Source organism: Perca fluviatilis, chromosome 13 (assembly GCF_010015445.1).
Source record: "Perca fluviatilis chromosome 13, GENO_Pfluv_1.0, whole genome shotgun sequence".
Lineage (NCBI taxonomy): Eukaryota > Metazoa > Chordata > Actinopteri > Perciformes > Percidae > Perca > Perca fluviatilis.
In genome coordinates, this window is record NC_053124.1 from 13,157,854 (window position 1) to 13,175,003 (window position 17,150).

A 17,150-nucleotide genomic window follows, 5' to 3' on the forward strand; every position below is an offset into this window, starting at 1 on the left:
ACCAAAACACATTCACAACAACGCTATCTGCGCTCAGTAGTAGTTTTATGTAGATAAGGCAACAGAATATGATGGTTTTTTTGCCTTGATCTAGAATTCACTTGAGGAAAGCAGGGTGACACTACCCCTTGGGGTAAAAAAAAAAAAACACTCCCAAACCCAGAGGGCAGTGGGTTGAATGAAGAAGTGTTGTTTCCAAAATGGTCACCACTCAAGTTTCCGAAACTTCAGTGAAAGTGAAGCTCATTGCTATGCAGTTGTAGTCCTCCCTTCTCTCACCACAGAGCCTTCTCCTGTCCTCGGCGGGATTCACTTACAAAAGCCTTTGTTTGGATAATAAACTACAGATTTTAGACAGTTTGGGCACGCCACACAGGCAAAGAGAAGGGGGAGAAATGAAAAACTGAAAGAGAGAAGGAGAGAATGTGTAAAGGTCTCAGAGGAGTGGAAAAGCTCTTAGTACGCAAATCACCCGCAGCCCCATTAATGGGTCTCTACTAAATGGACGGAGGAGGATATGAAAGAAACCCCTCTCTCTCTCTCAGTCCCTATCTGCCATCCAAATTGAGAAAAATAAATCATCTTTATTTTAACTATAACACACTCTCCTTCTGCAACAGCCTCACAGGTTAAGTACAGTGAGTCATCAACGTCAACTGTTGCAAACAATGGTAAAAACACCCTAAGGGAACACAGCCCTATTGTCGAGTCCTACTGACTTATTTTACAGCCTATAATATACAGCATTCTTGGTGAGGTTACTACTGAAATGAATGCAAAGAATAAAAAATAAAAAATTCCCAAAGACTATAGACATTGTCGGCTTACCCTGCTACAGTAAACGTGCTTCTATTTATACATCACAGGTATTCCTACTAAGATTTAAAGGTGCAATATGTAATCAAAACAAAACTTAATGCAATGATGACTTTTTTGGTTAAAGGAATAGTTTGACATTTTGGGAAACAAGTGTATTGTTTCTTGCCCAGAGTCAGATGAGAAGATTTATACCTCTCTCTTGTTTGTAACCTAAATATGAAGCTTCCGCCAGCAATTTATTAGCTTAGCTTAGCAAGAAGACAGGAAACAGGGGGAAACAGCTAGCATGGCTCTGTCCAAAGGTAAAAGAATATGCCTACCAGCACCTCTAATCTCACTAATTAGCATGTTATATCTTGTTAAGTGGGAACATAAGATGTTCCCTGCACAGAGAAGTGACCTTCTGAAATTAAGACCAAAAAGTCCCTGCCCCTAGCCAAGAGATAGTACAGCACATAACCCCCCGGTAAAACCACAATGTGAGGTTTTTAAACGTTTGTACAGATTAAACAAACAAGATATAATGGTAAATAGTAAGCTTAGTAGCCGTTTCCAGTCTTTGTGCTAAACTCACCAGCTGCAGTTTCATATTCAGCGTATAGACATGAGAATGATATCTTTATTAATGTCTAACTCTTGGCAGGAAAGCAAATAAGTGTATCTTCCAAAATGTTGAAATTTTCATTCCTAATATTTGTTCGTATTTGTTACAAAATATAATTTTACAGATTCCACCTTTTATCAATCTATGGGCTTTACTATTCGTGATGACGGTGTTTTTTTCTACAGGTGACATACTGGTTGGCTGCCGATGTGGTTGTGGATGTGATTATGAGCGTGGTTGTGGGTATTGTTCAGGATGGGGTTATGCTCATGAGCGTGGCTGTGCTCTGGCCCGGGGTTGCTGCGGGGCAGACTGTGGTAACAGCCTTGGTGGCATGCCTGGTGGGCCGTCGGTGGGAACTGCTGTGGGTGGCGACCTGACAGGCACGGGTATGTGCCGTAACGCAGAGAGCCACACTGCTGCCCACAGTAGCTCACGTTTGGACACTTCTGATGGTGTAAAAAATGGTGGAAAACATAAAGTTGCAATGTTAGAGGAGAAGATGTAACCAGTTTTGTAGAGGAGAGCACTGAGCTTTAATCAGAGATCAACTAACAAAATGATTTGTCTAAAGACGGATTGGATTCAACTTCAGCAAGATAGCTACACTTCTACATCTTTAGGGTGTCAGGTTTAACATTCTAATGAGATTTCCTGTAGATACAGCACAAACACCTGAGAGTGATAATGATGGTGATACAGCCTAACTGGCGGCAGCTTCACCAAATTATCCTTCACAATTAATATTCTCAAGAATATTGTGTCGTTCATACGACATGTGCCCTCCGTGCACATGTGGCGTCTGAGAAGATTTCTTCAAAGTCATACATATTGAGAGAAAACTTACAGGTTCACTAGCTGTCTTCCTTAACAGAGCAATAGTAGGCATAGCAACGAGCTGTGTGTATGATAACAATACCTTCAACCAAAATTTAAATGAGCACAGTTAGACTGTAAATGTTCCTCACGGTTATGAAAACAGAGACAGAGAAAGTGTCATAATGGGCTCCCCGAGCAGAATGATGGCTCCAAAGTTTAATCTTGATAACCTCAGAGGGGCGTTCAGAAAGCCATAATCGTTACCGCAAACAGGTTTGAGGGAGAAATAAAGGGAAGAGCGTTGTGAGAATCGCTTATGCTCTCATCATAGCAGTGTGACCGTACTGACATTGGCAAGGCAGTACAAGTTTATATGATTTATCACACTATTAGCTCATTTGGAAGACACAATAACCTTATGGGAGCTCTGTGATCTTCAAACAAAGAGAAGGAAGTTTAGGGTAAAAGTAAATAAAAGTGTATGTTTTGGTAATTCATGGAAAGCTGTGGGCAATGTACACATTTTTATCTTGTTGTGAGTACAAAAAACGAGAATGTCAAAAAAAAATGCATGGATAGTTATTCCAGCAGGATATTGTTACAGAAATGGTATTTGTTGTCAACTTTTCATGTCCAGTTATGGCACTATAGTAAGTTAGTTTCAGGCTGGGAGTGAAATTGCATTACTTTGGGGAATGACATTTTTGGAAAATAAAATGTGAAAGATGCATAATGCATGAACAATAATGAATTACTGTTAAGGGGGATAAAATGGTGAAGAATAAAAAAGAAAGAAGACAGAGCCAGGTATGAGTTTGAGCACTTCAATAATGGCAATCATGCTTCTTGTTAGAGGAGCCGAAGATTCCAGAAAGCTCAAGCCGGGGTAATGTAAGTCCGAGGCTAATGGACTGCAATTTGGGATGAAATGGAATGCTATTCACCATGATCTGCACCTGTCCGTTCTTGCAGGAGTCTGGTGAGTTTTCGCTGTCATCTTTACATCCCCCCATCCTACAGCGCACTGCATCCTGCACCTGAAGGGGGAAAGGGACGGAGGAGAGGAAAGATGAATACAGAGAGGAAAAGTAGAAGGGGGACAGAATGATGGATAGGAAGGTCAGATGCAAAGGAAAGAAGTTAGTGGAGGAACGTTTACTCAAGTTAGTTTGGCAAATGTTGGAACAGGGGAAACTTGCTCCCTTAGAAATGTTATATTCTTGGTCTTTATCGTTGCAATGACACATGTTCAGTGAATACTAAATTATGTGAAAATGGCAAAGTAAATGGAAGAGTTTTATTCATCGCAAAGTAGCTCACTTTGTAGCTTATGCAGAAGTTAGTGGATTGATATAGAAAGCACACATCAGTTCTTCAAAGTGGCCTATTTGAGCCTTGTGAGATCAGTGGCGCTCGGTCCAAATTAGAACCAACAGCACGGAATAGGAATGTTCTAACCCGGGGGCCCTTCTGCTGTCATTTTGTGTTTCTTTATCCTCCCACATAAAGGTGCCTAAGCAAACACACACCAGCCCACCGTCAAAGAATGAGTTCTTGTAACACACCTCAAATACAAGCGATTCCTTCGCATTATGTTTCACAGCGAACTCCGAGATCCCCCCCCCTCCCACCCCTCATCAGGCTTTGTATTATGGATACACCGGTTACTTGCTGAGAAACAACATCATTTCTCAATTTTGCCACTGTTTAATCCTATAAGAATCTTATGGGTGGAAACGAGAGTGCTAGTCGCTGGGTGGTCTCATCTGTGTGTGTGCCGCTACAAATGGAGTGGATTGGAGTAGAACCCATGTCTGATTAATACTGCGTGGGCTAGGGTATTGCCTCCATTGTTTCCTTCCATCCGTCTCTTTTCTTTATGTCAATACTCATCCTCGGCAGCATTTGTTCCCCACTCTCTCTTAGTGCGAGTGTGTGTTGCCAATGCAGCTCATTCGGACTTCAAAGTGAAGAGCCCCTCTATGTGTCCATACCTCTCTCTCCACCTTCCTCTCTATTTCCTCCTCCCTTACCTCCATCCCCTGCTTCACTCTTGAATCATGTTTCCCCCCCCCCACAGATCTCAGTGTGTAATTTGTGTTCATCCTCCTTCCTCTCTACTCATGTTGCATATGTTCATTTGCCTGCCTTCATTGCGACTGATCTCAGCAGGCTGACTGAGCTACCGCCGTCTTTTCATTCTCTGCTGCACCCTCACATGCAGCAGGTGCCATCCACGGCGCCACGCTCACCGGCATGTTTTGTGTCTGTACTTGTCTGCACTTCAAATAACATCACACTTTGAACTGCCTTCTCTCTTGTTTTGCACCGTAATTCTTCCTCACTCTCCTTCTTGTTCCTTGTCTTCCCCCCTCCTTCCCTCCCTTTGGTATGGAACTCGCCTCTGCCTGTTGTTCAGCAGCTACGAAGGATTTATACAAGGGATTTTCATACATTTACAATAAATAATTCCTGGATTTACTGTACCCTGATCCCTGCCGCTTTTGTGATATTGATTTAATGCAGCTAAGCATTCCAGGCATTTAAGAATTCACTTACACTATGCAGTGCATTCAATATCATAATGATCTCTTGGATATAGGCAGGGCTTTGTGGGGTGTACACGCATCTGCAACACATTTACAGTTATAGAAAACTGATGACATTGTAAATCCATTAATTGAAGTGAGTGCATTCGTGAGTTAGCTAATGGAAAAATGAGTGTGCGCGCATTTGTGTGTGGAAATGTCTGTCTCAAGGGCATTATTAGTTAGGGACTTATCGTCTTATTCCGTACAGCATGTTAGTAAGCTCCTTAGAGCAGCCTTGGATCAGACGGACAATACTGCACTATCATACTGCATTACGGAGAAGAAACGCCGCAACATAGGACATAAATACCGTGCTAATCCCTCTCATGTTTCCTTGTGTTCTGCCGTGACTTTGGACTGACCCGGAAACTAACGTGACATTTGCGAACACAAATCGCACCTGTCGTAGGGAGTGAATGTCAGCGAGGTCACTGTGTGGTGCCTAATTAAAAATGCATGTAACATTATTGGGAATCACACAGCTGCTTAGCAGGAAGAGCAAACCGGACTCACCTCCCGGCGCATTGCACAGTGGACAATGATGATGACAAAACCTTGGACAGAGTCGAAGACTGCAAAGAGGACCTGGAGTGGCAAGAAACATTGGCTTGTGAATTATTGCACATTGTATATTATTGCAGTGGTTCCCAAACCTTATTAAACCATGGCACACTTTCATAGTCATTTTTGTTTCCTCCATACGCACTCCACCACACATACCACAAGTAACACAGGATATATATGAACTAATATCAATATTCGGCACCATTGCTGCTTTTGACAGTTTTTCCCTACAGAAGAGGCATTCTAATGCAGGACAGCTAACCTCTACTCACCACAAAAAGCTGTAAGCTTGCGGCTGCTTACATTATACAGACTCATTATAGTTCTTTTGGCCGGAAGGTTCAATTGTATCAAACTATGTTGAGGGCTGAGATGTATCCGCATTTTACATTTTTACAGAGACAAATACTTTCCATCACTGCTCTGACAGTCAACATTTCTGACTTACTGTATGTGCACATGGAAAACTCACTAGCCGGAACGTGTGTTGTGTTGCCATGACAAACAGCAACCTTGAGCTGTCATGACCATTCTTAGCTGTACTATAATTGGCAAAGTTAAGCATTTAGAATCGTGATATGGTGATATTTTTTCGCCTTTTGGTACAGTTGAAAACAGAATATAAAAATGTAGTGCATGTAAATGTTGCCTTGTTTTATGATGGGTTAGAGTTAGGTGAAAATGCTCGGAAAAAAAAGAAGAAATAAATCTTGTTGCATGCTTTAGCTGTCTTTAAGCAGCCCCCACTTTGCATTCCAATGTATTATAATATCCTGTGTTACTGCAATGCTGTAGTAAAATGACTCAGTAATCATTACAGAAACACTGATATGGGAAGGAAATGAGTCAGCCAAGTCATGTTTATTCATAATAAATCTTCGCAGCCATTCTTACTTTCATTCATAGACTGTGTCTCTGCTCATGGTCCTGACACTGTGGAGATTGTAGGTTCTTCTTAGTTTTCTATTTTCTTCTTTGGCTTATCCTCTATTTAAACATGGTATCATTCAGGTTTAATCTTTTTGTCTTCATGGCCAAATGTGGAGAAAAAAAGTAAACAATCGAGGCTCCTAAAGAGTTGCACTTTTGATGCCTGATGCCATTTTAAAGCTGCTTTTTCCATGATGCATCACAGGTATGTACAGTATATGTGTAAGTTACAGTGTGTGTAAGCATCTGCTAGTGTTTCTGAGACATATCACCTGGAAGAGTGTGGAGCGCCGGTCGGTTATGGCCAGCACTGCTGACATCCAGGTTAATGCTAACAGGGGAAGAACTACGCAGGAGCTCCACAGAGACGCCCTGTCAGAGAAAGAGAAAAGGAGGCAGACACAGAGTGGGAAAGAGGAGGGGAAAGAAGGAGAAGGAACAAGGGCTTCAGTCTCAAACACCAGACCAGCCAGCTTTGGTGAGTCACATAACTCTCTCTCACACACACACACACACACACATCCACACACACCCACCCACCCACCCACACACAAGTCATAGGTTCCATGGTGGGCAATTTTGACGCTGATTGGCACACTGATGCTTGCATCACACTTGATATTCCAACTGAGAAGTGGAAGATGATGTGTAATCATGTAGATCGTTATGAGACTGACAATTGCTCACATTTACATGGTTGATGCGCACTAAGTGTCATGCTGCTGGACTGTGAGACGATAGGCAGAGGACCAACAGGGAGGAGGAAGACAGGCCATTGACAAGTACTGACATGGGGGCTTCTGAGGAGTGAGTGTGTGTGGGAGTGTGTGGTTCTGTAACTCTATGGAGTCAGAGACCAATTTAAAATGTTCATGCTGTTTAAGCACATATTCCTGGTTTTATAACCGTCAGTCTGACAGAAAGACAGCTCTGTTTTACGCTGAGAAATATGCACGTCCCTTTACAGGTGCATGTCCAAAGGCAATAAATAAAAGAGAAAATAGAGCAATAAAGAAAAAAAAGAAAAAAAATGTAACCATACAATATGGTTCAGTAAAGCCAGCCTACATTCTATGTGAAAATACATACTCTAATACAGCAAGTGTACCTCATCATACATAAGTGTTATTTTAATGAGCTGTTATATTTCAAAGTCATTTGGGAGGAATATGTGGAAAGCTTTTTTTGTCACAAGTTTTCTTTCTAGAAATAAATTCCCAAGTCATAGTCTTTAATGCTTTATCAAGACACTAAGGTATACACAGACCAGGCTTACTATATAGTAATGCTACAGAGAATGAAGGAGTGTTTAATACCAGCAACATTTGAACTGAATTATTTATATATTTGTTGTTGCTATTTCAGTAAACAATACAGACATTACACAGTGCACACTGTTTAATTATGGATTTCCACAAGGATTTCTGGAAGCAGATTCTTTGAAGGACCTTCCAAACAAATAGTATACTGCAAGCAGCAAGAAGAAGTGAAGTAATGTGAATATGAATGACCATATCTAATGATAGACTACAGGCCCTATCTTGCACCCGGCGCAGCGCTTTGTTTACAAAGTGTCTTTGCTAGTTTTAGACCGACGTAGTTGTCAATTTCCCGTCCAGCGTCCGCGTTGTTTAAATAGCAAATGCACCTGTGCCCATCTGTGTGCCCATGGGCGTGCTGGTCTTACAGGGAGGTGTGTTCAGGTGCATTATTGGCGTATTGCTATCTTGAGGCAGCAGGAAGTGATCGTGCCATTGACCAACAAAAACCTGGTCTAATAGCGTAACAGTGAATTAGTAAAATGTGCCTAGGCTCGTGCACAGCGCGCACACACTATGCTTGTTACACACAAAGGGAAGGGCAGCAGTACACAAACATGCAAAAGATTACAAATAAAATATTACGGTGCAAATCCGCCATCATAATAGCAATGCGCCAAGGTATCAACCGTGCCTGGCTTTTAAGGGGATTGGGAGATGACACTCGTCATCATTGGGAGATGACACTGATTGGTTTATTGCATGTTACACCCAAAACACACCTATAAATTAATGAAGACACCGGCGCACGGACCCTTTTTTCCCGCCATCAAACTAGCAAAAGTGGATTTGGACACGCCCTAAACGCACCTGCGCTTCACGCCGTGGGCATAGATCGTTAAAATTGGGCCCTATATGTATTCAGCAAAGACGTAGGTGGATCTGCGTTCAGCAAAGCTGTGTGGAAATAAAGTCAATAATGGCTGCCTGTTTACCCAGCGACAACAACAAACTGATACAAACTTGTTACTGCAAATAGGCAATCTCATCCCATTAGCGTCCAATCATGCAACAACACAACTAAGAACAGAGCCTTCCTTTAAACAAAGCACTCTTTCAAAGTAAACACAAAGCCATAATGAAAGATTTGCACAAGGACATCGTTAAATATGCACAGGATTGTCTGCAAGAGTAAAACGGGAGGAGGGGCTTTCATTAACAAACTGGCTGCTCTGAACATGAAACCATGACTACCAACCTCTTAGCAGGCAAATAATACGGTCTCCAAAAACAAAAAGGTCTTTGATCTTTTTCTTGTGACACTATATAGTGGCACCTTCTGACATGTCAACACCCAATAGGAGATGCTGATAGGGAGATTGTGAGACGCTTTAAGTTCAAAGAGTGGCCTACAGTTGGAAATACATATACTGTAACTGCCATACTGTCCATTTTTTTTAATTACATCACCTTGTTTTGCATCCCAAATTATCTCTTATAGCAGCACACTTTATAACATATGCATCACTGCATTGTTTGGATAATGTGCACTTATAAGTATGAAGGAAAGACAAACATGTAAAAAGATACTCTAGGAAATGTGTACTGCACTCCCATAAAGAATGACCTCAACAGCTTCTTTGCCAGGTTTGAAGCACACAACAGCATGCCCCCACAGAAAACTACCCCCCCCTCCCCACAAACAGGTTCTGTGCCTGACTGCGGCCAGCGTGAAGAGAACCCTCTCCAAGATCAACACCCGCAAGGCTGCAGGTCCAGACAACATCTCTGGTCGTGTGCTGAAGGACTGTGCCGAGGAGCTCAAAGATGTCTTCACAGACATCTTCAACGCTTCTGAGACAGGCTGTTGTTCGGTCGTGCTTCAAAGCCACCACCATCCTACCTGTTCCAAAGATGCCCTCTCCATCCACTTTCAATGACTATTGCCCCATGCACTTGACCCCCATCATCATGAAGTGCTTTGAAAGGCTAGTCATGGCTCACATAAAATCCACACCGCCCCGGACCCTTCCTGAACGTTGATAAGACCAAAGAAGCGGTTATTGACTTCCGGAGACGTCCCACCCCGAAACCCCCACTGACCATCAACGGTGCTGCTGTGGAGAGAGTGAGCAGCACCAAATTGCTGGAGTTGGACATCAGTGAGGACCTCTCCTGGACAACAAACAATGCATCACTGGCCAAGAAGTCCCAGCAGGGCCTCTACTTCCTCCGCAAACTGAAGAGAGTGAGAGCCCCCCCACCCATCATGTGTTCCTTCTACAGGGGCACCATTGAGAGCATCCTGTCCAGCTGCATCACTGTGTGGTACGGGAGCTGCACTGCCTCCAACCCTAAGACCCTGCAGCGCATAGTGAAGGCCGCTGGGCGGATCATTGGTGTCTCACTCCCCTCACTCCTGGACATTTACCAAACCCGCCTCACCCGCAAAGCAACCAGCATTATGGGTGACCTCAGCCACCCCTCACACAGCCTCTTCAACCTCCTGCCATCTGGGAGACGGTACCGGAGCATCCGAGCCTGTTCCACCAGACTGGCGAACAGCTTCGTTCCCCAGGCTGTCAGGAAGCTCCCCTCTGCCCCCAAGAACGCTGGACTCTGAACCCCACCCCCCATCAGGATTTGCACTGGCCACTTTTTTTTAAGACACTCAGAACTTTCTTTATATTGCACATTTCAATATCTTCATCTTTAGTTTTCTGTACTGTTCGATTTTGCCTTACATTTGCACTATTTCGAATTTATTACTGTATTATTGTACATATTATCTTTTTTTATTGTATATATTACTTCTTTCTTTATCTTATTTGTACATATTACTTCTCTTTTATCTTTATTTGTATATATTTCTTATCTTTTATATTATATTTGTATATTTGAAACGTATTTTCAATTGCTCGGTTTGTCTGGCACACATTGCAGAATTGACAAATAAAGTTGACTTGACTTTTTGAGAAGCAGAATAAGACAATACTGATTTATTCAAAATGTAGGCCAATATATTCTAACTCCTCGCCCCCAGTATGTATTACTGACTTGACAAAGCTTCCTCCAGAGTCACAAAAAGACATTATAAAACTATTTTCACAGACTGTATAGCACTCTGCACAATTAGACATGTTGTAAGAACTCTAAAAAAAATCATAAAACAGAAAGATTGAAATGCCTGCTGAAACACCAGTATATACAGTATGTAATATTATTGGTATGTTACATATCTTAATGTAAATGCTTTCTTCTCATTCCATTACTTAACTCCATCTGAAATATGATGTGTTCACTGTCACAACCAGTTTAAAGGGATAGTTAGGATATTTCGAAAAAGTTCAGATTTACAAAGTCAGACCATAACACAAACAAACCACCCGATCGATGCAGCGGTGGACCAGCAACTACCAGGTAAAATTACCGTTTTTGTCAAAAGAATCTGGTGGCTTTGAAGAGAGCATAGATAAAATAGAATGGCTTCAGTTGGAAAGGGCTGTCTGCAGGTAAAGAAAATATTCTTAATATAGCATACACGTAAACTGATATTGATTTGTTTAGGTGGGTCATTTTTTAGGTGGCTAAATGACGTTTTGCTGCTGCCACCGTAAACACCAGTACAATGCTTAGCTTTCGTGTTGGGCACTGCTGCCTGCTTCTAAAAACTGGGGCGTGCAGACCGCCATCTACTGTACACTGACTATGGATAAGAACCTCATACAACCCCATTTCAAAATATCTGAACTATCCCTTTAAAGTGGTGGAACCGAGATGACCACACACACCACATAAGATAATATAATGAGAGCCAGAAAGTTTAGCAACACAGGTACAGCAACACTTTTCAGAAAGCAACACAGTTTGTGTTATTCCTGACATTGTACTGCCTTGATGCGTTAAGCTTCTGCAATACTGCACTATGAACACGTTAAAACAAACTCTAAAAATGGTTCACAAACACTGTCTGTCACAGGTCAGATTTGCGCTGCACGACCTGAGGAAAATCCATTTTGGATTAAACCATGCTCTCATTAAGAGTGGCGGATTACAGTACAGGTGTTGTTCCCTTTCATTAGTTTGTTTTTTTATCCAGACACGTCTGAATGTCATCCTGCATCATGACCGACAGCCAGAGATTAAAAGGATGGAGTAGAGAGAGAGAGAGAGAGAGAGAGAGAGAGAGAGAGAGAGAGAGAGAGAGAAATAGAAAGATGAAGATGGACTAACATGGCACTGCTGGCAGTCGAGCTGGACAGAGCGGTGCTCGAGATCACGCCACACTTGGAGCATTTCAGGAGCAGTCGGCTACGCGCCCCCGCTGGGACACTTGTAACTACAACAGACACACAACACAACACACACACACACACACACACACACACACACACACACACACACACACACACACACACACACACACACACACACACACACACACACACACACACACACACACACACACACACACACACCCACCCAACCATGTGGGGAGGAGAAGAGGGAGTGGGGTGGGGGATGTGTGGAAACACAAATTCCAGTAATGGGGACAGGTGAATGTGCAGGCGTCACAGTTGCAAAAAGAATCAAAAGAAAAGGAGAAAAAGTGGGCACATCAAAGAGAGGCAGGGGAAAAGAAAAAAAGGGGGAAGGAGAGGGAGAAAAGAAAGAAAGGCAAATTAAAACCAGATCTTAAAAAAGTAGCAGCAATGAACAACAGGCAGAATACAAAGATTGAATCAGAGCAAGTGGAGAGAAAGTGAGAGACGGACATTGCAATGTTATAGCAGAATAGTGTGGATTAACAGATTACAGACAGACAGGAAAAACACCAACTATCTCATTCCACTGGCAGTGTATGCAAGCCTGTGCATATTATATTATCAGACTGCAAAGGAAAGAAAAATACTTTGGCTGTTTACTTACAGATGACTACTCAGATGGAGAGAAACAGTGTGTGTGTGTGTGTGTGTGTGTGTGTGTGTGTGTATCGCAAGTGGAGAATGATGGGGCCATGCACGGGCTATGCTACATTAGCCTCCCATCACAGCTCATTGCCTTAGCGCCAGCCACATCCCCACAGCTTCATAAGGAAATACATTACACTAATGACAGCCTGTCCTGTTAGTAACACAAGCAACTACTCTGCAGGAGCGCTTAGATATGTGTGCGCTCCTAAAACACACACTTCTGAGAATCTGAGAGGGAACGTGCTTAATACTCTCATAACACCAAGGACCTCGCCTGTAACAAAGAAGGGTGCATCTTTTGTGTGTGTGTGTGTGTGTGCGTGTGTGTGTCTGAATGTGTATGCTGTTTGTACACATCATCCGGTTTAATCATAGTTGCATCAAAGGGTAACAAAAGCTAATCAACCCCCTGGAGAGCTGATCTGTAATATTAACCCTTGCAGCTATAGACAAATTATCAAATTTTGCAAGAGATACAGACATGGGAGGAAATGTTATGAGAGAGACAAAAAGAGAGAGAAAAACAATGGAATCAATAGGTATGGAAATGAAAATGTGCGAGGGCTGAGGAAATCTCCACTCATAGGATTAGTAAAGATGATGAACAACCAGCCAACTGCTTCAAGAGAAGTAATGTTGTATGTGGATGCATATGCATGCGTGTCTTATACGTATGCATACAGTACATTGTGTGTGTGCATGTCTGAAAGAATAACGGATTTCAATAGCGCATGAGGTTCAACACACATTAGCCTGGTGTTTACAGTATTTAATTAGGTTTCCATCTGCCGTTGATTTTCATACCCGCCATATTCATCCATGTCACATAATACTGAGCGAACTAGACATGGCAGCGATTGTTAAACGCTGATAGATTTCACAGAGCAACAGAACATAGCAGATGTCTTGTCATTTTGTTGCCAAATTGGACTGTATTTTTTCAATTACTTTTACCGGAAGGCACAGGTGCACAAGTAGGTGTGTGTTCAGAGACCCTTGAAAGCAGCTCCAGTTAGTTGACATGAAAATGTTGTCTCCCTGAGTTTGTGTCTGACAGAGGGGTGAGACTTATTTAAGACTTAGAAAATTTGTAGTCGGTTCCCACCAAGAATAGTGTAGATGGATGAGTAAGTGGTGTGTGTTGATGTCTTTTGTGCGTAGTTGTGTGTGTATGAGGTGCAGAAAGTTTAGGAAATTTACTTACCCCGCTCGCTGCTTTTTAGACTTGTCTGAGATGCCATCTCGAGACATGAGCTTGTTGAACACCACGATTCCAATGAGCATATTCACCTGAGAGAGAGAGAGACAGAGATTGATCAGGGTTGCTATAATAGATGGGTTGGCAACAGGGATTCAATTCATGCTAAGTTTTTCTAGATTTCTTTTCCTAATGTTTCGGTTGATTGAAGACGACTTTTTGATTGTCCCACAGACCCAAGACTGCAAGTGACAGTGCCTTTGTTGGCAGGGCTCCCAGGATGACTTGCTCATATGCAAGAGGAGCTTTAAGCTTATTTCATTAACAACAAAAAAAGTTTTTTTATAAGCATACATAGATTTCATAGCACACAGCTATTACTACACTTACAATTACTTATGAAAATCCATAATGGCCAAAGAGGAAGTGAAACATAATTCCTAAACATTTGACTACAGCATCCCAACCTTGTTACATATTTGTGATGATCCTTAAACTGGTGCTGTGCTTTCAAAACAAAGGCACATTTATATTATCTTTTCATAAAGTGAACTCAAATTGTAACATTGTGACGCATAATTAATGTGTATTTAATACAATCAATATAACTCTACATCTGACCAATGTGGGACAGAAAACATCATTCCAGAGCTTCTCTCGATGCTGCATGAGTAAAGAAAACCCGATTTATCACACCATCGACTTCATTTTTAAGAGAACTAAAAGAAACTCTCTGACACCAACCACTCAGACATTTTATGATCTAGAAATATTTTTCCTCCTCAGATTCAACAATGCAAATGTAAGACAGCTGATTGTTGCATTATTGCTTATGGCCACTACTGGCATTACTGAGTGTAATGTTGCTGAGCAGCACTCCGTTCAGTGTGTGAGGAAGAAATTGCGCCAATTTTAAAAGGTACTCTGTGAAGTTTGCTTGCAAACAAACTAAAGTTATCTTTACATTCTCTCACAAAGGTCTCACAAAACATGTTGAATTTGTTTCTTTACTTATAAAACACTTGCAATTTTTTAAAAATACGTTTAGATGAGCACTGTTTACATCCATTTTTAAAAACATCCCTCAATGGGGAGCCTAGCATAGCTAAGCCTGCCAAACATCTGGCCATAGTCACCTACTATTATTCACTCACAACACACACACACAAAAAAAAAAAAAAAACACACACACACACACACACACACACACACACACACACACACACACACACACACACACACACACACACACACACACACAAGCCTTGCCACATGTAGACCTCTGAAATCCGGCCCATCTGGGAGATTTTCTATGACGGCAACGTAGTCCTTCTAATCCTGATTTCCAACATTCATCTGGACTCTTTCTTCCACCCTTCATGGGTTTCCCTGTAGAGTCTCTGTTTGGTTATTCATCTGCTAGTGTTCTTTGGGATGTCAGCGGTGCATTAGTAATTACAATTACACTCTCGTACATACCTTTACCGTGTGCGCAATGAATTCCTATTCTTATCAAGGTATTAAACTGAATGTCGCCTGAATTCCTTCCTTCATCTGTCACCAAGAGCAGCTTCTGGCTCGGCAGAAACATTTTATAGATTCAATACACGGTTGCTGGAAATCCTAAAGAAAGAGCTGAGTCGTTGAACAGTTAAAGTCTCACTTTCATGTGGGCTGTTGTATTTCGGTTTTTTTTGCAGCTTTTGCAGAAGCCGGATTTTTACTTGGAGCCTATTTCCTTGCTACATCTAGCAGCTTTTGCAATTTGCTAAAAACTCTATGCTCTCCTTCGGTCTGCTGTGTGTGCTGCTGCTGACAAATGCCTAAGATGTGCCAGATCGGGAGAGCACTATTGTCATGCCAGTCATGTCTGGCCTCGGCTCTGTGAGTCAGCATCCTCCTGCTCTGCTATTTGCCCAGGGCCAGGTTCATTAATTAGAGAAGAGTCCTGTGGGAAGGTCTGCGTTTCTCTGCCCGACGTCCCACTCTCATTACAGATGTTTGTTGGAGTGGGGCCCCAGGAACAACACCGGGGGGCCGGGGACCATTACATAGCAGCTGGGGTGTGGAGTGTACATGGACATTATGGAGGTAGAAATGGTGGAAGGTTGGAAACATTCCAAGGAACACCAGACACTGACATACGACGTATGTGGATAACTGTCCTTTGATTTCACAGGATGGCTGTAATCTTTTAGCTCTAACCATTGTTTTATTACAATTTGTTAGTTTTATAATTATAAATGTACGCAAAATGGATTTTGTTCGATAAAGCACCGACCTTGTGTGTACTTTCTTACAGAATTGTCAGTGTGAGTGGGGATGTGCAGGTGGTGGTGTCCTGTGTTTTCTGACCATGTAACCATTAAATAATAGTAGTAGTATTGAAAGCCACCAAATTATCATAATCATGAATATTCAGCACAATATAATCCCGTATTCCCTCACGTCCCAAACTGTCAAACTGCCGCTCTCTTATCAGGAATTTACTTCAAAAACATGCATATCACTCTGCACACCTGTGACGCTGTCTGATTAATGCTTCCTTTCTGACATGTACTGTACTATACAAGCTTGTGTGCAAGCAACAAGGAAAAAAACATCCTCATGCATGAGCAGAAACACAACAGCAGCAGCAGTCACAGCAATTACCAAACTAAAATTTAGTACCCCATCTAGACTTATTAAGCTTAGTGGTGGAAATATCCACCCAGGGATTCATTTAGGAGAAATTAGCTAATCCTGGAAACAGCCACATACAGCAGCATACAACAACAGATGATTAAAACACCACTGAGATGCAATCAATGCACTCAATTTTGCAAACAATATAGAGCTATATTTTCTTGTACATTAAAATGTCTGTTTTAGCAGAAGCAAACAAAATACACATTATCATGATTGTGGTGCACACTGTGAGTCACATACTCATGTCTGAAAAGAAGTTTAAAAAAATGAATTTAGCCTTAAATACATAGAGTATGGTGACTCATACTTTGAAAGTACACATAAGAGTGAGAGATTTGGCCGCTGGGCTGTTATTCAGTCCAGGCATGTGTTGCATTGCCGGGACGCTCTTGCCTGCTAGAAAACATTTGAGTGTTTCTGGGCTGACATTTTAAAACTCAAGGATCTGAGTGCTCATTTCATCATTGTATCCTGCACACCCAGTGGTGTTTGCTCACATGTGCAAAGTGAAGGGAGAAGGGGAAATCCTCAGAGGTCAGCTGCTTTAAAGCTCTTAGCTTGGGGGCTAATTTAGGATTTTTTTCTTTTTAGAATTACGCAATGTGACCAGTGATAGAGAGTACGTTGGACAGACTCACCAATACAATGACAGCAGCAGGCCCAACAAAGGCATAAAGCAGACCACCCTCCAAGGACAGCCAGCAA

At 42.1% G+C, this 17,150-nt stretch overlaps 1 protein-coding gene across 3 annotated transcripts in view; it reads right to left on the reverse strand.

Moving 5' to 3' along the window:
- adgrb2 (adhesion G protein-coupled receptor B2) overlaps positions 1 to 17,150 on the reverse strand; it is a 292,014-nt gene that overhangs the window by 26,232 nt on the left and 248,632 nt on the right. For all 3 annotated transcript variants that reach the window (XM_039819389.1, XM_039819387.1, XM_039819388.1), the window contains exons 22-28: positions 17,084 to 17,150; positions 13,764 to 13,849; positions 11,820 to 11,918; positions 6,600 to 6,699; positions 5,347 to 5,418; positions 3,187 to 3,279; positions 1,618 to 1,872 (exon numbers count right to left, since the gene is read on the reverse strand). In XM_039819389.1, coding sequence (XP_039675323.1) covers positions 1,618 to 1,872; positions 3,187 to 3,279; positions 5,347 to 5,418; positions 6,600 to 6,699; positions 11,820 to 11,918; positions 13,764 to 13,849; positions 17,084 to 17,150 — 772 coding nt within the window. The remainder of the gene's footprint in view (positions 1 to 1,617; positions 1,873 to 3,186; positions 3,280 to 5,346; positions 5,419 to 6,599; positions 6,700 to 11,819; positions 11,919 to 13,763; positions 13,850 to 17,083) is intronic.